Source organism: Apteryx rowi, unplaced genomic scaffold (assembly GCF_003343035.1).
Source record: "Apteryx rowi isolate R43461 unplaced genomic scaffold, aptRow1 scaffold_213, whole genome shotgun sequence".
In the NCBI taxonomy this organism is placed as follows: Eukaryota; Metazoa; Chordata; class Aves; order Apterygiformes; family Apterygidae; genus Apteryx; species Apteryx rowi.
In genome coordinates, this window is record NW_020448453.1 from 8,905 (window position 1) to 29,959 (window position 21,055).

A 21,055-nucleotide genomic window follows, 5' to 3' on the forward strand; every position below is an offset into this window, starting at 1 on the left:
ATTCACTGCATGCATTAGCAATGCCAAAGGAGCACAACTAGAGTACAAGCTATACAAGCAAAACTTGTATCTGCTAAAAGTTGTCAAACTTCAAATGATGTATTTGAAACATTAGTGATCTTAGGGCAACGCAGCTCACTGAATTAACTGCTAGACATCTGAATGTTTCAGAAGCTACTAAAAAAGCAAGACTGTTCCATTGACACAAGCTTTGGAACAAATCCCAAAATTATTAATACCAAGGAAATTTACCTATGTTCAGTCATTCTTGTTTAATTATTCAGAATTCTCTACACTGCACAAAGAAAACTTCTCTCCAGGAGCAGAACCCCCCCCCCTTTTTTTTTTTTTGCTCTGCAGTTCATGCTATACACTAGGGTTAGTTTGTTGAGCAACATAAGTGCAGCACCTTGGGACAATCAATATAGCAAGTTCTCTATTTCAGAGTGATGCTCGTTTAAGTCCTTCAATAAAAATAGAGTTCTTTAAACAAAAGAAACGCAGTTAGACATTAATGCCTCCCATCAAGAAAGCAAAGTTTTGCAGTCAAGGAAAAATGATTGCATAAGGAAAGATTAATTTTATATACTTGCAGTGCCTTCTGTATTATAGATCTGAAACATGGATACCTCCTGTTTGAATTGATTTGACAAGGCATGAGAATACCAAGACACAAAGAACAACCCATAAGCCAAGAACCGTCATCTACTGACAAAATGGATAATAGCTGCTCTGCTGGATAATAATAATTTACCAGCACATTAGCAGATCATCTTTTATCCCAAGGATCCTCAGTCATCCACAAGCAAATTATGACCCATACATCTATATCAAACTATACACAAACTGTGCATCTCTCTACACCACATGCACATGCACACACACGCAAACCCTTTCATTAAAATACAACCACCAAAAGTGACCAGCAATACAGCAGGTGCTTAACATCACACTTCCCTGCATACTGAACTCTCTAATTTTCTTCAACAGCTGCCAGATTCAGTCTGTATTCACTCAGCAGTATGTGAACCTTGCTGCTTAAATGGATTTCAGTAAGTCAGAAAAGAATCTGCCCAGTTATATTTCTGTGCAAGTAACAGCACAATGCTCTTTCCCTAGCATTTGAGCAAGAAACGGGCCAGGTCTCCCCCAAATCTGAGCCAAGAAATTATCTTCACCAATAAAGCACACTAACTGATATTTATCATATTCAATTCATTCCACATGCAGAGATACATTTGCATCACAGACCAAAATAAGGAGGGGCCATTCCACAGAGTAGCAACACTCTCCCTTACTGTAGGATAACCTCTATATCTTAGTAGAGATAGATAATTACGGAGTTCAGGGAAGGCATGTATTTACAGTATTAATTCAGCTCTAAAGGTCTAATTTAACCTTAGCTGTTTTGTATGTGGCCAAGTGTTCTGTTTTTTCCAGTAAGTTAGATACAACTCCTCCCTTTCCCTAAAGTATATCACAAATGCAGAGGCTTAACATTCTGCAATCTCCCATAGTTTTGAATGAGTCTGATACAACAGTTAAGTTTTAGAACACCAACAATTTTATCCCCTAAATTATTTAATCCAGTATTTAAAATCTTGTGATTATATTTAGATATCTGGCCACAAACTTCTGACATTTGAAAGCTGGACTTATCAAATACTGAAAAGAAAGTCAGTTAACAGGCCATTGAACAAGATTTTAAGTATGCTTCCCTAAAAGTCCAGACACTTACTGGTATATCCATTTTTAAAACTGGATTATTACAAGTCAGCATTAATGTGGATTATCTACAAGCATTATAAAAGACCAAGCTCTCCCTGAAGTAAACCCACAACAAGACATCAAGAGGTGCAGCTGCATATTGGAAGGAGGAATATGATCTGCATGGTACCTTACATTCMAGGGCTCTGAAAAAGTTTTCAGTTTTCTATAATACAGAGAGACTGATCGGAAACATTTATCAGGTGTAGTGCAGATAATCAAAGATCTGTTGTCAGACCTCTGTTCTCTGAGAAGTCAGAATAAAGTGAAACTAGCAACTGAACTGTTCTCTTGTGCTCAGTTAAATCCAGTTATATTGTTCTTTCTYTCAACAGGCTAACACTGAAGAAAATATTTCCGCTTTTCAACAAAAATCTTAAGAAAGGAATAGTTGGCAAAAACAGACCTCCATTTCTGTAAATCAGTATATAAGTTGTACACAAATCCAAGCTCAGAGTGTAGTGACGTCACAATCTATGTGCGTAAGACAACTGAAAACGCACAAAATAGATAATGCATAAACTTTGGCATAAAAGCAGGCAGTTTTTATGTTCAAATAAACAAAAACACTAACTTAGATCAGATACAAGACAAAAAAGTCTATTTCTGAGCTTTAAAAAAGTGCATCTCTGAAATACAAAAAAGGTACTCTTGTAAACAGCTGAACATCTGTATTACGTACTGGACAAAAGTMAGAGGGCAATGCTAAAAAAGCTGTAACATGAGCTCTGTACCCATTGTAGGGAGTGGATCATACAGAGCATGCTGTAAACAGCAAGGCTAATCAAGGAAAAATAACACCTTTACTGCTTCCATAACATGATAGTAATTCATTATTACACATCAAGAACATGTTTGACAAAAATCTCGCTGAAGCGGCTGGCTGATTCTTCCTTTATATTCTAAATGAGAAAGCTGAACAGGGGAGACAATCTCTAGTTGAGCTGAGCCTGATTCAAGAATAATTCCAGTGAAGTTGAGAGTGACAAGTTTTTGTTTTCTTTTTTAGAGTAACAACAAAATGCAAAGTGCATTCAGCAAACCAGATTCTAATATCACAGAACAAGTGACAGACACAACTAACACTCAGAAAATCCTGAGATCAAGGACACTGCACTACCTAACAGTTCTTTAAAGTAAATCTCATTCTTCTGATATCAGCAAGGTTAATATGAAGCATGCCTCCCTTGCTTGCCAGGGAATAAAGTAGCACACAAAACAAGTATTCAATGAGTATGTCATGTGGAACCACTGGTATTCTAGCCAAAGGAGGGTGACATGCCAATTCCATTAGAAATACAATTTAAGTACATCCATCTCACAACTGAGATATAGTGAAAACAATTTTGTGCATGTGCACACAAGCATAAAAACCAACCTTTACATCTTTTTTAAATAGCAGACCTACTTTCAGAAGACAACCCCATTTTTGCTCTAGCATTCTGAAGCGAAGTTTGAGGTAAGGCAGGGCAGTATAGCTTGGTCTGAGGCAGGACTGAATACAATGCGACATTTACAGCTCTGTCAAAATTAACACTGCTCAGGGGAGCCTTTCATTTTAGCACCTACTATCGATTCTAAAAGACTGACGAGATAGAATGACCCAGCATATTGTTCAAGGCTGCGTGCCTTGGAATTGGCAGATTTGTTCAAGACAGAATGACCTCCCCTTCTTTAGCCCAATTTCAAGGTACTTCTATATCTAAGCAGTGATAGGTGGCACTGTTCACTTATACAAAAGTTAATGAATATCTTATGTGTATAATGCATGCCATTAAGTCTTGGACCATATACTACACCACAGACATTCTGAACTCCACCAAGACACTGGGACTATAAACCAGAAATTTAATCCTAAAAGTGTTAACATGGTCTTCAAATAGCTCAGCATCTGAGCTCTTCACAGCCTTTATTGTTTTCTATTTTCAATGYCCTTCAAACAGCAGAGAAGGTGAGGAAAGAATGAAGTCTCTCTCAGAGAGCAGAGCTGAATGAACCTCGGTTTCCAAGATTTACGCCAGCACCCATCCTTCCTCTCTGTATGCTCCCCTCTTCTGAAAACTCTCACCTTCCAACCCTAAAAGAAAGCCTTCCACAAGCAGTTAATTTACTTGTCTTAGACTATGTTATTTCATAGTGTTACCCTCACATAAAGCAAAACATCATGAAACCACTCACAGAAAAGACATTTGCTTTTTGCACCTTTCATTTTGTAACCCTTCTGCCTCACTGGGATACTGCAATGGGGCATGCTATGACACAACGTAGAAAATGCTGAATGTCACTTAATCCCTTGGCAATGAAAAGTGCAGTGGCAGGAAAGGCCAACTGTGTGTYGACATTTTGTGTCCAGTTCATAGGTTTATACACCTCGCTTGCTGGACTCACTATTGGCATTCTGTCAAAATGGAACTGGAAAAGGGCTGTTTCTTTAAGWGAAATAGAATTAAAGTATGAGTGCCACTCATTTAAGGAAAAGGGGAAAAAGCTCCAAGTGTTAAGACTATTTCTTGGCTTTCACTTCTGGGCATATGATTTTAATATAAGACTAAGTCAAACCTCATATCAATATACCCATTATGTGCATTTTGTGGAAGCAAACAGTTATTAAATATCATGCTTCCTGCTATTTCTCATGAAAACTGATTAAGAGCCATTTGGTCTTATAACCTTTCAAGTTTTGTTCTATACTGATACTGGAGAGACTTTTGTAAGCTTGCAAAATAGCGTTTAAATCCTGGCCCAGCATGTGAGAAACTCAAGTTCAAACATCTACTCTTTGCCAGAAGCAGGAAAATCTAAGCTAAAAATCTTTGACTGAAGCTGAACTTCAGTCCAGCAAGGACTTGAGTCCATATTCCAAAAACCAATCTCCAACTACTAGATTTCTGTACTAAGATAATGTCTCTCCTTTTCTGTCTTAATCTCTATTTACTGAAATCACTATTCTCCATCCCTGACCACTACTACCTATCAATTCTACTCAGATCAAGACTAACTCCAGGATCTTAGAGGTACATCTAATTTCTTAGCATCTGTTTTATTTAACACTCCTTTAACAGGACTATGTGAAAAAACTAGCAGCATATAAGTACACAGGAATGTGTCAGGCACAGAAAAGAAATCTCAAAAGAACTAAATTTCATGAGCAGGGACTATACTGAGAACTGTAACATCAAATCTTTTGATGTAAAAAGTGGTGCTGAAGAGCCTTTGTGACAGTGTAGTGATTAACTTCACCTAATCAGCAGCTACCAGTAACAGTGAAATTCTCATGTCCTTTCATTAGCCCCTAACTACACAGTCAACCCACAGAGAACAAGAACATTTTCAAAGATGATTCTCCCTCGTGCTAGTTTGCCAAAGAGCGAGAACATGAAGTTCTGATAGATCACTGTAGTTTTAATTAAGTGACATTTTTCCACTTTGTTAGCACAGTGGTCTTYGAGGAATAGAAGCACGAGCTAAATTTCAAGATGTAGTAAAAATTCTTCATTGGAGACACAGATTGCATTCTAAATGATGTAACAGATTTTTTTTCCTCCCTCTCCTTTTTTTTAAAATGGAAGAAATCTACTTCACAGGTGGAGTTTTGAAAGGGACAAACACTGATCTTGAAAGGATAAAAATTTTATGCAAGCCTTCAATTACCCCTACAGTCAAACCCAACTCTTTAATGTTCTTCCCACCACCTCCTACTGCTTCCTTAAACCAGTCTATGGAAGATGAAATGTATAGAAGAATGCTGGTTTGGTGGGCTTGAAATCGTTCTACAGCCAAAACCAGCAGCTATAGGGAAATCAGACAAAGAACATGCAAGTATCATTCTAGATCCCAAGCAGGATTTCCAAGATCTTTCTCTCAATTTTAGACAGGGAAACAAGATTGTTACCTGTTGATTAGTTGCTCTGATTTCTAATAAGTCACCTTCTGATCTACAGACAGCTAGTAAAATTACAGACCCACATTGCATTTGGAGTCTCCATCAGGAAAGGCCTCTGCATCCAGCCCTTCCTGCTCCCCACTCTTATCTCCCAAGTGGGGAGATAAGGCCCAGGCCTGCTGGGCAAGCGCACTCTGAAAATTTCACCTTCAAAACCAGCAGAGCAGGCCTTATGCCATTCTTTCCCCTTCCCCCCCACCACCATAATCTGAAAATCTTGTTCTCCTTCCAGGATAACCAGAGCAGGGAATGGTGCATAGAACCCAAAGAAGCAAACAGATCCTTCAASATACTATGAAAAGAAGCACTTGTGCAATGGTTCAAACAGAAGCACAAAGATCTAGAAGTATGGAGAATCCCTGGAAGTTTCTGTAATCCCCAAATTTCACACTTCACARCAGAAGAAAGCTCCAGAAACAAATTTATCAGATAAAAGCACATCACATGGCTCCTGACAACTTCGGTGAGAACAAGATTCCATTCATCATGCTTCTAATTCACATACAAGGAAACACAGTTTTACTCAGCTTAAACTAAACCTTAAACTAATATAAACCCACTGCATGAGGCTATTCTGTTACACTCAAYGCATCATTCTGAAAGTGAACATTGTTGCAAGTGGAATTATGTGAAAAAATAAGCTCAGTTAACTAGAAACACACAATACCATACATAACAGTATAAGCATCAAACAAGGTGTTACACCCCAAGTCACCTAACAGTAGGGAAGCAATGAAGTCACCCTCATCAAGGGATGAAAAATAATCAGGGTCAAATCTGACCTAAGAGTTAGAGAGAAAGTTACTACTGCAGTGCACATATATAGTACATAACCAGTACACCAAATTATATCATTAAGTAGCAAGCATAATACTTAAATTCTGCAACTCTTACTCAGTTTTAGCCCAGACAAAACAGACTTTATTATACTTCAGTGACACCTGCTTCCTGTTACAGGCAGTTCTATCTTTATACTTTTTGGCCCTTTCTTCCTAAGTTTTGCTTCCTTAAAATACGTAATATATATGCATACACACATGCAAAACAAAAAGCTGAGGGAAACTAAAAAAACAATGAGGATTTCTTCTAATGCAAGACTGGTCTACACCAAGGACMAACTTAGTATGGAGTAGTTAACCAGCCAGGCAACACAATCTAACTCATTAAGTAACAGAGTATCTTTACTTCCTCTAGTCTGTGTCTGGCTGTATTTGATAGACTATCAAATTGTTATTTAAGACAGACTATACTGTTTGCTTTTTAATAAAGCCACTGGGTAACAAATTAGTATCTTGAAGGAGTGCTTTGAGATTTCTTTAACACAGTTGAAGGCAAGAGAAGATACTGATGTTCTTATTGAAAGCAATGAGGTTTACATCTCAGGGATGTTTTTAGCCATTATTCTAAACATCTGAAAAACATTATACTGAAAAGAAAAATATATTCAGTAGCTCTCCATAGAGCCACAGCTGAAATCATTATTTTCAACACCATCTTCCTGATTTCAAAAGGGGTAACTGACAGAAATAAAAGACAGTGAAGAATGAAAGAAATGGATGCAAGTTGATGACTGCAAACTTTCCATTTCAAATAATTCTCTCCATAGCCATTATAACGGCAGAACAAACCTTGAACAGTGGCACGCAGTCTTGACCTCCCCACTCCTCTATCCATTTTATGATATACTCCAGTATATATTTAGGTCTAGAAGCTATGAAGGAGAAGCTCCTTCCCAGAACATTCATAACTTATTTGTGCAATGTTCGTTTATCACAATAGGAGCTATGAAGCTTCACAGAAGTTAGCAGCCTCAGAAGGAACCAAAAGTCACAGAAGCATGAAAGGCATGAAAGAAAGCCTTTCTAAAACACTTGCATCATAAAAAGCAGAAAGGTGCTTACTGAAGAGGGAGAACAAACCTGAGAGCCATCCATTGACACATTATACTGACACTGATAAAGCTGAACTTGGTTACAAGGAGAGAAAAAAAAGTTTGCTTTTTTCACCATCTCCAACTGAACAAGAGAAGCATATACAGAATAAAAAGGCTTTTTAAGTATATTCAGATCCTAAATATTATTTGTTAGTGAAAGAAGGATCCAACATTTGAGAGTTAAATGCCAAGCCAAGGTAGGTTCTATGACCAAGCTACTTCTGGTCATAGGGCATTTCCACCAAAAATCTCCCTTCACCTCTAAATGACCAAGTGGAAACTTCAGCTATCTGAAGAAAGGGGGCAGGGAGGGATATCTGTTTGTGTCTCTCATTGCAGAAAAGGACCTCGGGGTCCTGGCAGACAAGTTGAACACAAGTGAGCAGCACACACTGCAGTGACAAAGACTAACCACATACTGGGCTGTACTAGCCAGCAGATCAAGAGAAGTTATTACTTCCYTCTGCATAAGCACTTAAAAGCATGCACCTTGGAACAGCATCCAGTCTGGGCCCCCCCCCATACAGGACAGACACTGACAGCTTGAAGCCAGGTCAGTGGAAGGACACTAACATTAGCGCAGGCCATAAAGGAGAGGCTGAGGGAACTGGTTGTCTTAAGCTTGGAGACAAGGAGGCTAAGGGGACCGAAGCACTGTCTTCAAGTACCCAACAGGTGGTTTATAGAGAAGATGGAGCTTTCCATCTTTCCCAGATGGGGAACTTTTTTCCCCAGATGGTCACACTGAACAACCCAAGGCAACAGTCACAAGTTGCAACATCAGAAATTACAACTAGATATAAAGGAAAAAAAGGTTCACAGCAAGCACAGACAAGCACTGAAACAGGTTGCCCAGAGAGAGATCTTCACTCTGAATGCTGTTCAAAATTGAATAGGACAAGGCCACGAGCAACCTGACTTAACTTTGAAGTTAGTTCACCAGGGCTAGATAATCTTCATTGGTCCTTCCCAACCTAATCATTCCATGATTCAAGGATTTTCTGACTTTATTTTTCAATTTAGTATTCAACTTAGTAGTGTGATTTTTTTTTTTTTTTTTAAAGAGACAGTGGTGATGGCTGCCACAAAAGCAGAGGGAAAAAGGAGCAATGTCCTTTACCAGGCAAAAACCAATGCCCCTTATGCAAACAGGTGTTAGAAAATGCATCCAGACATTGTAGCCTCAGCTTTGTAGTTTTAATTAACAAGCCAGAAGTAATTTTTTTTAATCCATAACCAAACTGTATTCTCCAACATCAGCAATGCATTAGTAGTATACCTTCCCATAATCTGTCACATAGTATATATGGAGAACAGCCTGTACTGTTAGCTGTAGGTTTGAGATAACTGCATCTATCAAGCTGTTTTAACAGAGAAGTTCAGCTTCCCCAGTGTCTCTAGATTCATACCAAATCTGTTATTTGAAGATTTGTCTTGAAAGCCAATTATGGATTATGGTGGTATTAAAAAAAACAAACAACTTTTTTTAATTATTTTGAGCCAAGCAAATTGAGGCAACAGATAGACTGTATTCAGGTGGAACTGAATCTCTCTGCTACAAGAGACAGCTGGTGAAGCTCTATCTGTTCTATCCTGGCTGGTATGATATTAAACACTATGTATCCACTAAGGATCAGATTGGTCTCTGATTCCTTCAAACAAAAGACCTCCTTTTCGTTAATTAAAAACAAAGGAGCCAAGCTTATGAACTAGTGATAGACACACCATATCTTACCTAAATAGAATAGCTACTAGGATACTGCACCATTGCTTAATCACAACAATACTCAGGCAAGTGGAAACCATGCTCTAGGGAATAACAAAATTGTTTGAAAAGCTCGTTTGTCTAGGAAAATAAGAAATATATATCAATGTGTTTATTAATCAGGATTAAACACTTTCAGTTTCAGTGAAGTAGTRGAAGAAACACTGGAGTTTGCTTTTGCATCCAACTAACATTTATCCTATTTAACATACTACAGATTCACACATCCTCTTCCCAGAAATGAAGAGGAAAACACATTTACTGTTAGACATGTATTATTTAACCCTCTCTGCTCATTAGGTTAATCTACCTCTTGTGAAAGGTAGTACATTAGAAGGTGTAGGTTATCTCATTAGAAAGGTAATACCTAGCAGTCACAGCAACCTCCCCCCAACATCCAAGAACCTTTGGGTTTGCTTCTTAGATTGCTTCCTCTCCTTCAATTAGGGAAACACACTTACAGCACTTCACTGGGAGAGTAAAACACATGCTTGGTCTATTTGGCATGAAAACACTCACCGGCACTCTGTAGAAGAAATGCCACTATCCAAAAAGTAATGAACAAGCAGGAGATCAGCTCTTCAGTCTCAGGATCAAGGGAAACCAGAGCTCCAGTCCATGCTCCGAAGTTGTTATTGTCTGAATTCTTCATCTCCCTCACACTACTCCCCAGTCCTTGCTGCACATTGAACCGCTAACCAAAATTTATTATTTAGATTACTCACCTAAGGAGATGCAGACTGAGGTTCAGCTCCCTCTTCAGTTTGAAAGGAAGCAAGCCTTCTCCTGTGTGAGGCAAAAAAAAAAAAAAAAAAAAAAAAAAGCTATTACAACCTGTATTTTTGTAGCTATTTTTTTTAGAGACCAACCCAAATCTGTCCAGGTACAAAAGGTATGATATGCGACTGAGCTTTTGTGGAAATGTAGCTGTCATCTACAGGAACTCCCAGAGGAACAAACTAAAGGGAGGCAAGAACCTTAGCTGTTCAGGTTAAGGCAGCTCCTGGCACGCGCAGTTATAAAACTAAGGTAAACTTCCTAGAAAATAATTTGGGTGTCTGACCCCTTTGTCATATGCAGCTGCCAAGCCAGTAATATCACAGACTAATTTGACCATTTTGTAATGGACAAAGACTCCTCAAGAGCCAGTCTACTGTAATAAGACCAACATTCCTCATCCAGTCAGCATTAAGAGAGTTTATCATTCAAGTCTACAATGTTGCTCTAGCTACTGGTAGCCATCAGGTGCTTTAACATTGCTGTTCAGCAAACAGTTCATTACTCAGTAATAGGGCAGAGAACAAAGGTGTTTTCTAATGACTTTCAATCGCCATGTCTGAACGCACAAAATGCTGCACTGTCAGGTTCCTCTACAATTCATTAGTGTTTATTCTTTTAATCAAATACAGTATGTCACAATCAGGCAGCAAATTCTTAAAAAAAAGAGCTTGCCCAGCTTTCCTAAAAAGCTTTCCTAGGAAAGCTTTACTTTTATCTCTGAGCAGAAATCATGAATGCCTTTTTTTGTCTAGGAAGTAACTAGTTATTCCCAGTATTTTTTCCTTAACAGCAAGGCAAGTGTTTTCTCATGCAGCTGTATTATGGTGGCTTTTAGGTGTATCACAGAACCTTGTTTATCATTCCTGCACTCTGCCCTGGCAGGCTCTTCCCTGTCACACCAGTTAAAAAAAAATTTGAAGCCACATCCTTGGATTGTAAAGCATCTAGGCTACCAGATGCCATGCAATACCAGCTATTACAGCTGCAAAAAACCTCATCCTACTTTCATAGGAATCAAACAGCTGCAAAAGAACAGAGACCTAAGCCTTTACCTATTATATTTTGGTTATAAAATTTTTAAGTGTACATAAATATTGTTCTTAAAAGGTTGAATATAACGACATACAAGTGTGTTCGGATATTTTTCCTCATACAGGAACCATTTTCAACTGACACCTCAACCATATGCTGAAATTTGGAATAGGACCTTCACCAAAGCCCTGACTGGAAAGGGCCAAGCACAGCTGCATCAGATTCACTGGCCCAATTCACTACTTGTGGGCAATGAACATTTTTCTACTAATATGTATCTTCATATTGGAAAAACTCCACTTTGTATTAGATGCACAATTTTCTGCATGTCACTTCCTTTGAATGCAATGCTTCAAATATGATTTTGCCCTTTCATGTAATTTACTTTATTTCAGTATTTTTTAATTGGGATTAAATGATTATTTAAAGGAAAAAACATCATTACAAAGGAGTATCACATATGCTCACATATCCCCATACTCCAAATCAGCAAGAAATTGCAGTGATTAATCTAGCTTCATAATACACCTTAACAGGAATGCTAACAGGAAGAAAAAACCACAAACCTTGACAAGATGTCCTGTTAGCTTAGGTGCTTTTGATAAAACAGCGATTTGGTGCTCATTTACATCATCTTCTCTAAAGTCACATCTGCCATAGTAACACTACCAAGAGAGGAACACAATACTGAGAAATTATACATAGCATAGACAGAACTACATAAGTGTTGGTTCTTACAGCTTATTTCACAACTGTTGAGTGAAACAAGTAATGGTGGTAAAACAGCATAGTACTGACATCTAACATAGTTGTATTGCAGACCATGAACAGCAGTCTGACCAATTTAGTCAGCTGACACAAGTCAGTATTGCAGGCATAGATCAGATCTAGTCCTAAAATATGGCTGCCTTCAACTCACCCCAGCCCCAGGAGAAGACACCATCCCTGTGTAAAGCAAATAATTTACTGCCACCTCTCAAGGATCATACCAGGTAATGGCTATCCAGCAAATTCCAAGCAGATACACTGCACAGCCTGTTTTCAGTATTGCCATCTACATTCAGGACACTGGTATCAGCATGTCACACACTTGGTACAATATGATTTCTCAAGACAGACTTGGTAATGTCTCATCATTAATGAGCTATGAGATCTCAGAAGAAAGTTCAGGGGAGTTTTCCAGTTGGGGAAACAGTAGTTCTTATTCAATAGCTGTCACTTTTTCCTGCAGAGTTTCAGTTCTTCTATACATGTTAATGAGAATGCTTTCATGCTTAAAATTAATCATATGCATATTAATCATAACATATCTTTCTGGATTAGGCCAAAGGCACAGCTAAGCCAGCAACCCTACTACTTGATTTAACACAATAAAAACAAGGCCTTTAGGAAAGGAGCAAGGAGTTCCTGACAAACTGCCATCACTGACCCCATCACATTTTTACACTAATCTCTGATATTATTTGGGTAATAAATGCGATCATTTGACTCCACACATTTAAAATTCTGCCAGCAAGTTCAACTGGCTAAGACAGCTTTATTCCTGAAAAGGTGTCCAGCTCAGCATAAACCCATCATCTTTCACTCTAGTGGGATTTCTATTCCAGTGACAAGCAAAGAGGTTTTTACATCCTAGGCCATTGGTTTTGTGCTCTAGGCTCACATTCATGAGCTACTTGTAAAAGGCCCATAAAAGATAACTAAAGGAAACAACTTTATTTCCCCTGGAATTTTATGTACACAAACCATAGAATTTAATTTTGAAGTAAATGTAAAAACAGTCCATTTCTCAAACAGACAACAGGAGAAATGCTCTGCAAGCCACCTTGCTCTAAGATAGTCTAACACTAAAATACATAGTTTAATTACTGAAAAAAGACATCTCCAGATATGGAAGATGACATTCACTGGCTGAGCCCCAAACAAATCACCTGGCTGACTGTTCATAATAAGGCCACATTCTACAATCGTTTCATGTTTTGACTTTCTAAATATGCTCATCTACCATTAGTCAGAAACAACATCATTTAAATCAGGAGAGCTGTTTGCATACCAAAGCATTGCTGAGGTGAATAAAAGAAACAGGTCTTTGAAATGTATATCTAATTTTTCAGTACCTTTTACTTTACAATGAAAGAGGTGCTTATGAATGAATCATTCCTCCCAACAGGACAAAAAGCTGTGATTCAAATGTTAGATTCAGTTAAAAAAGAAAAAATCCTTTTTTTTTTTTTTAAGACCACTTTGATTTCAAGTAAAGTACAACTACTCCACATTTATTGTTTACATGTAGGAAGATACAGGATTTACGGATTGAATGTCAAAAAGCTCAAGCCATTGACTTCAGGCAGTCTATAAATTCTCATGGAATCTATGAAATCATGAATTATTTAGAAGGCTTCCTCTTCCCTCCACCCCTTCATATTCCAAATTTAAAGAATAATGCAGAGCTCGATCTCATAAAAAAAATACAGGTCAACAATCCCAAAAAATGACTAGTGTTAAAAGACAGACTAAACTTGCTCTGTTTACAGTTGCCCAAATCATACTACCCTGTGTTTCAAAACAAGGATTGAGGGGTGACTTTCTTCCCTCTAAAAAGTTTGGGAGGACCAGAGAAATCTCCAAGTGCATTTGTAGATGTTGCAAAAGCTTTTGCAGTGCAAGGCATTTAAAGATGTTAGGCACTTTCCAAAGTTCACACTCCCATATTCTCAGCCAGCTCAGAAACCAAACAAAAACTGAGATACTCGATGGACCACAAGAAGAAAACAGTCTGAACAGGGAATAAGTTACTTTTAGAATGGTTAAAGTGTTGAATTTGAATGGAACACTGAAATTGGTCTGCTCTTAGACTTTTTGTAAGGAAAAGGTCAGATGAGATACAGGCAGCATATTAGCTCATAAAGTTGGCACTCCACTGCATGACCTGACTTGGATGCAACACCAGTGAGTGTTGCCAAGGGAGCACTCACAATTCTGTCAATTGTTTTTAATCACTGTCTTGTTAGAGTTTTGGAACTATTTTACCACACACACAGATTCATTATCATAGAGCTGCTTCTGAAGGCTGAGCAGATGAGATGCTGAGGAAAAAGAAACAATGATTCGATTATTTTATTTTGTTTCCAAATGACACATTCTTTGGAAAAAATAGAGAACATATCAGTGTCCCGAAGAGCAATGAAAACTACTAATCTGACCATCTGACTAAAAGCATTCATGTTTCTTCTTGAAGCTTTGCAAAAGGCTATGACTTACAAAGTAAGAAAACTGAATGTACATTATTATGTATTCGATTCTTATAAGATAGTGTCAAACAAGATTACTGTTTCGAAGATGCATGCAGTGTTGTCATTCCTCTGCCATGAAGTAGCTTGTTTCAGGGACTTAAACATCACTTTCCTGCCTGGCCAACAAAAGAGAACAGATATGGGAGACTTCTCTCACATACATCCCCTCTGCTTTAAGAAAAGGCTAGCTTCTTTGTACTTACACATATACAACGGTTTGTGATTCCATTTGCTCTGTTCTAGTCTGCCTTTTCCAGAAGTCCCACCTCTGAGAAATTTTTGCCCAAAAACCAGTATGAAGCATGGAACTGTCTAGGCAATCAATATACATGAAAGGATTAAAGTAGAAAGTAAAGTTTCCCTGCTGTTTGCTATGGCTACTCCCTGTCTCATCTAAGCAGCCCCACTCCAAATAGTCTCATATAATCCAAGCGGGGGGGGGACACATACACCACTCACCCCAAATTTTCCGTATCACAAGACAAAGCAACATTCTTGAAAACCTCCAGAAGTGCTGACGCGCAGGGCAAGATTATCTCTAAAGCCACATAAATGCCAAAAGTTTAGATATTTCTAAGAACTTRATTTCACTGCATAAAACTGGTCTTACATTTCAGGGTCATCAGAATTTGGTATATCACCTTGTTGGCTCCTAATTCATAAACAAGCAGAACTATACAAGAACCTTTTGATCAATGAGTACATCATGTGGGATAGTGATGAACCTTTCATTGACTACTGCACCTTTTCTAGAACATGGGACTGAAAAAAGCCTTTTCTCAGTTCTGTTACATCTTAACTAGTCTGTAACTACAAATCAGCAAGTTGTAGCCTTTATAATTTTTTTTTCTGAAAAGTTATTCTAAGTAAACCAATAGACATTGTAAACTGTCAAAGGCTCTTCAAGGCATCACTGAGGACAGGAAAAGTGAACCTGAAAAACTGCGTGGCTGCCTCTGTATCTTCCAGATATCAAGAGCAAGCAATTCTGTCAYGCAGTGTGATGAAAGCATCTTGTAAAATGTTAGCTAATTAGATATACTTTCATCCATCAGGTATGGAGATGGTCTCCTCAAACAGCACTGTGTGGCTCTTTGGGGATCACAGATGGAAGGAAAATAGCTTTTCTGTGCATCTGCATGTTTTGTATTCAAATTCATACTCAAGTACAACTTCATTTCTTTTACATGCTTTATGCCTTTCTTCATTCCAATTTCCATCATATCCTCTATTTTCCTCACCAGTTACAGTTTTGAGAAGCTTACCTTCTCATTCTGTCAAGTAGACATCTCAAGGGAAATAAATTCTCAGTATGAAATGGACCAAAAATCCCACACGCACAAATAGATTAGGATAAAAACTGAACTGTTCCCTAAAATATTGTTGAGCTTTCTTCTAGATACTACCCAAGACACATTAAAAAGAATTCACTTAAACACTGGTCAAAGTAGATGACTTTACCTCACACTTGGGACAGCTGATGTGTCTAACCATTGTCTGATACAGCAGCTTAGCTGAGAAACAACAACTCATTAAGCCCCCAGTAGGCAATGTTATTTAGTCAGGTGCCCATACCTGCACTTCATACTCCAGGTCTCTTCAACTTTTGCGCTATGGGCGCAAAAGGAATAGCTCTCAGTAACTAACTCAAAGCAGCAGCATTGCACATCAGTTTTCATGACTATTCTATTCAACCATGTCCTGGCCAAAATTTTTCTTCATAAACTTTTAAGAAATAAACTAACCTGCATCTAAAAATCAAAATAATCTGATGGGCAGGTTTCACATATTCTGTAACAAATGGCAAAGTAAAACAGAAATATCATTATATAGGCACAACATCTGGTACAGAYAACAGTTTTTCGGTTTCAAATTAGGTAAAACCAATTAATTTCTAGTTCCACAGTTACCATGGCCCCTTATTTCCCTTTTTGTTTTTCATCATTTGCCTCTTCTCTGCACTCTCATGAATTCTACAAACTGTTTTATTTGGAAAACAACACATCCAACCTAACTCTGTTCCCACCCAGCACCAGGCAAAAAACAAAAAAAACACAATCTATAAGATCTGGACAACTTCCTCCAAGCAGCTTCAGGTAGAACAGACTGAAAGCAAACACTCAAAGATTTGCCCACAAGCAGTTCTGAAAGAACAGAACATGAATTAAAAGGATTGCTTAGTGGGTGGAACAGCAGTCATGAAACAGATACAAACTTGAAAGACCACCCAGTTATGAAATGTTTATCCCTGTTAGACCTCACTGAAGATAGTCCTAGCTATTAATCAGCCAGATTCTTGTACTTTAGAAGCAACTTGCTCAAATGACTTCAAATTGTCCATCAGCTCCTAGAACATTCAGCACAGTAACATGCAATCTTTCTTCCTTTTGCAGGTGATTAAGGACATTCAGAAAGCAACATCAATGGAAATTTCTTCTCCTCCCTAGTCGCTTCCTCCCTCCAAATTTTTCATGAAAAAACATAAGCCAAACAACAAATCAGCCATTTGACAGGATTTTCTTTGTTTCTCTTTCTCTCTCCAGACAGCATCCTACATAACCCTAGAGAACACTGCACTACACTGAGTCTACATTACCACTAAATTCAGTTCAGAAATTTGTTTTTGAAGACAGTTATGCAGGCATCCCCACTTCCTATGCTTTGGTTTAATTCAAAGTGGTCTTGGAGCAGATGAGCTGGATTCCTTTCAGATAAAGTCAATCAGAAGAAGCACAACTGCTTATGGGCACTCAATCCACAGGATCAGACTAGAGACATCCGAAATAAGCTCCCTACACATACAGCACAGATACTGGATCCTATGCATCAAATGTTTTCCTTTGATATCTAACAAGCTGCAATACTTCAACATATACACAAGAGACAAGTTAAAACAAACAAAAAAAAAAGCTTGTATGTGCTCAACAATCACACAAGAAATTTTTAAAATGCTTTTAAATAGAGAATTTTGTTCTTTTTAATTGCACAAATCAAAAAGGCACCAAAACAGCTGCCCTAGATAGTTATTATTAGAATATCTGTATATATTTTATTCTCAGAAGCAGGAAACCACATTCATGCATTTTGCCCCTGTGCCACAGGTAAAAAAGGTTAACATCACAGCCATCCTCTAAAAGCCAAACCCAGTTCTCTGCAAGTTCTGCATACTTCACCAATGAAGAGTGATGCTATAGCTCATGCCTGTTGTTTCAAGTCAGTAGAAAATCCAGCATTGCAAAAGGGAATATTTAACTGACAGTAGTAGAAGTTGAAGGGCATCTCTACATCCAGAAAGAGATCCTTCACCTAGGGAGGAATAACCCCATGCACCAGGACAGGTTGGGGGTTGACCTGCTGGAAAGCAGCCCTGCAGAGAAGGACCTGGGAGTGCTGGTGGACAAGAAGTTAAGCATGAGGCAGCAATGTGCCCTTGTGGCCAAGAAGGCCAATGGTATCCTGGGGTGCATCAGGAAGAGTGTTGCCAGCAGGTCAAGGGAGGTGATCCTCCCCCTCTCCTCAGCCCTGCTGAGGCCACATCTGGAGTACTGCATCCAGTTCTGGGCTCCCCAGTACAAGAGGGATGTGGCACTACTGGAGCAAGTGCCATGGAGGGCTACAAAGATGATTAGGGGACTGGAGCATCTCTCTTATGAGGAAAGACTGAGAGCTGGGCCTCTTCAGCCTGGAGAAGAGAAGGCTGAGAGGAGATCTTATCAATGTGTACAAGTATCTAAAGGGAGGGTGTCAAGAGGATGGGACCAGACTCTTCTCAGTGGTGCCCAGCGACAGGACGCGAGGCAACAGGCACAAAGTGAAACACAGGCAGTTCCATCTGAACATGAGAAAAAACTTCTTCACTGTGAGGGTGACAGAGCACTGGAACAGGTTGCCCAGAGAGGCTGTGGAGTCTCCTTCTCTGGAGATATTCAAAACCTGCCTGGATGSAATCCTGTGCAATATGCTCTAGGTGACCCTGCTTGAGCAGGGGGGTTGGACTAGATGATCTCCAGAGGTCCCTTCCAACCTCAGTGATTCTGTGATTCTGTGAAGTGCAATTTGTCCTTTGTCTGTCTACACTAACAATTTGCTTTATGTTAACTGCAGTAATTGCTGCTCAGCTCCCCCATGTCTCTATCACAGCTGGATAACTCTATCTGCATGAAATAATCAAAATCTGCTGCTTTAAATTGCTATTGCGGACTCCTGCATTTACTAATCAACTACACTATTTCAAACATAAACCTTGAATAAAATGTAAAGTTTAACAGTTCAATACTCGAATATATTCTCAAAATATGACAACCTTACACTTTTTTTTTATAATGAAATTGCTCACTTCATTTATAGAAGTCCAGCTATTTGAATCAGACATCTACGTGAAGTTTCTAAGAGGAGAAAATGAGACAACCTTGCTTTTGAAAAACAGCGTTCAGCAAAGTGTTCATTGAACAAAAGTGCCTCCACTCCCGAACAATACAATTTCATGAAAAACAGCTTAATTCCTTAAAAACAGGTAACTAGACTAATGATCTTTTTACATCTCCTTATTCTATGCCACTTCTGCAGCAATTTGAATCAACAAAGGGGTTGTTAAAATTGTAACATTACAGAAACTGTCACACAAGTACAGGCTTAGCATTGCACTTCTAATGCACCATTTTCTTTCAAAGATGTCAGCACTTCTGTAATGCAGAGGTCTCAATGTGTTCAAATGAGTGACAAAATGTCTACAGAAACATACTGTAATTTGTTCCCAAACTTGCAGTGCAGCTTAGTAGGCCCTGAGAAAGCCAAACACATAGACTGGGAGCAAGTCCCTCCCTCAGAAGAAGTCTTTTACAGTATTCAGAGAACTTTCAGAAAAAGGTTGGCACAGGAATCAAAAGAAATGCATCTCAAGGACTCTTTAGGTCAGTCTTTGATACAAGAGTACAAAATTTGGAGCTATTCTTACAGAAGTTAAATTATAGCAAAATATGGAAAAAAAAWTTAATAAACTTTATTTATCCCTTAACAGGGACCAGTACCTGGTCCCACTTAAATGACATAGAATAGCACTAGAGGGAAGTTTTACCCCTGACTTACAGTAGGGATCATYATCTTCCTGCTTTAAAAAAGTGTGTGCACATGTGCATGCATTTGCATGTGTTGCCAGTGCCACTGCCAGTTTAAGATAGCATTTCCATTCTGTCATTAGCATATATTTCGTTATCTCTTAAGATGGTTTTGGCCTTTCCTCCACTAAAAATACATTTCACAACCAGAAAAGCAGAGCTTAATCACATAAAGATTATGCCTTTGGTACTAATTTGCTAACAGGTTTCAGCTGGCAAACATTTAACAGAAGGGGAAGAGTTTACACAGCATTTGTTAAGTCATCTCTTCAGACACAGGCTGAACTAACTACATTTTTCAAAATTATTATCCATTCTGACAAAACTTCTTTTTACAGAGTTTCTCTAACAGCAAGCTTAGGGTATTAAAAGCTATTATCAACTCATCTATGTGGGGGGTGCAACCCCTAGTAAGAGCTAGGAATCCACAAGATGATACACAGATTCACAGCACCACACAGCAAATACCCTATCTTGGTTTTACACTGTATAATGAGGGGAATTCCAAGGTGACAAGCACATAGGWGGGCAATATTTCTTTTGTGTGCCATGCAAACTCAGGCACACAAAAGAAAAAAAACACACCTTCCCACACAAATGCTAATTAGAGACAGCAGCACATAATACTACACCAAATAACATAGGTTATATAGTACCACATAATATATGCTGTACTATATAATACTATACGCATTCAACAAACAACTAGTGAAGAGCACTTCCTGAACAGCTCTATAGTGTCTGACAAGGCCTTTATTTCAATAACAAGTCAATTAACAGATTTCATTTTGCATCAATTCTGCCAGCTAAAAAGTAAACTGTTATCCTTCACATGACAGCAACACAAACACTACTATTTTTAGAGGAAAAAAACTGTTTGATATTGAGTCAGTCTGGTCAATAAAAAAAGGTTAAGACTGAAAAGAAGGAATAGTCACATGGACTGTGGCAATAGTGGCAATGTAATAGTTCACCATGCTGGCAGCACAATCCAGATTAGGGCATTGCAAACTGTGTCATAGAGACTGTGCAAATACATGATTTGCTCCATTTAAACTTTCAGACCTCTAAACTTCACACTACCTTCCTTAGATTTGCAAGCCACAAGATATGAACCAATTCAAAGCACATGAAGTTCAACAACTAGCACTTATTACAAGCTCTGTTTTGATAGGTCAGCACTAACAAGAATACAAGGTGAGATTCAAAATATTGGTCTCCAGTTTGTTTTTAAGTCCGCTAAACTGAAGGAAAGGCATACCTTCTCCACATGGGCAACACCAAGTCCCCTCCCCCCCACACACACCCCCAAAACACCCATGAGCCCAGAAGGCACACCCACACATACAGGGCAGGAAGGGGCCTCGACCAGAACACACACAAACAAAAATGGGAGATCTGACCATCCCAACCACACAGCTCCCTCGG

General features: G+C 38.6%; 1 protein-coding gene across 1 annotated transcript in view; it reads right to left on the bottom strand.

The window, feature by feature from the left end:
* Window positions 1-10,133: 10,133 nt before the first annotated feature.
* FBXO15 (F-box protein 15) overlaps window positions 10,134-21,055 on the bottom strand; it is an 80,402-nt gene continuing 69,480 nt past the window's right edge. The window contains exon 10 of the mRNA XM_026064312.1: window positions 10,134-10,194. Within this exon, the coding sequence (XP_025920097.1) occupies window positions 10,134-10,194 (61 nt within the window). The remainder of the gene's footprint in view (window positions 10,195-21,055) is intronic.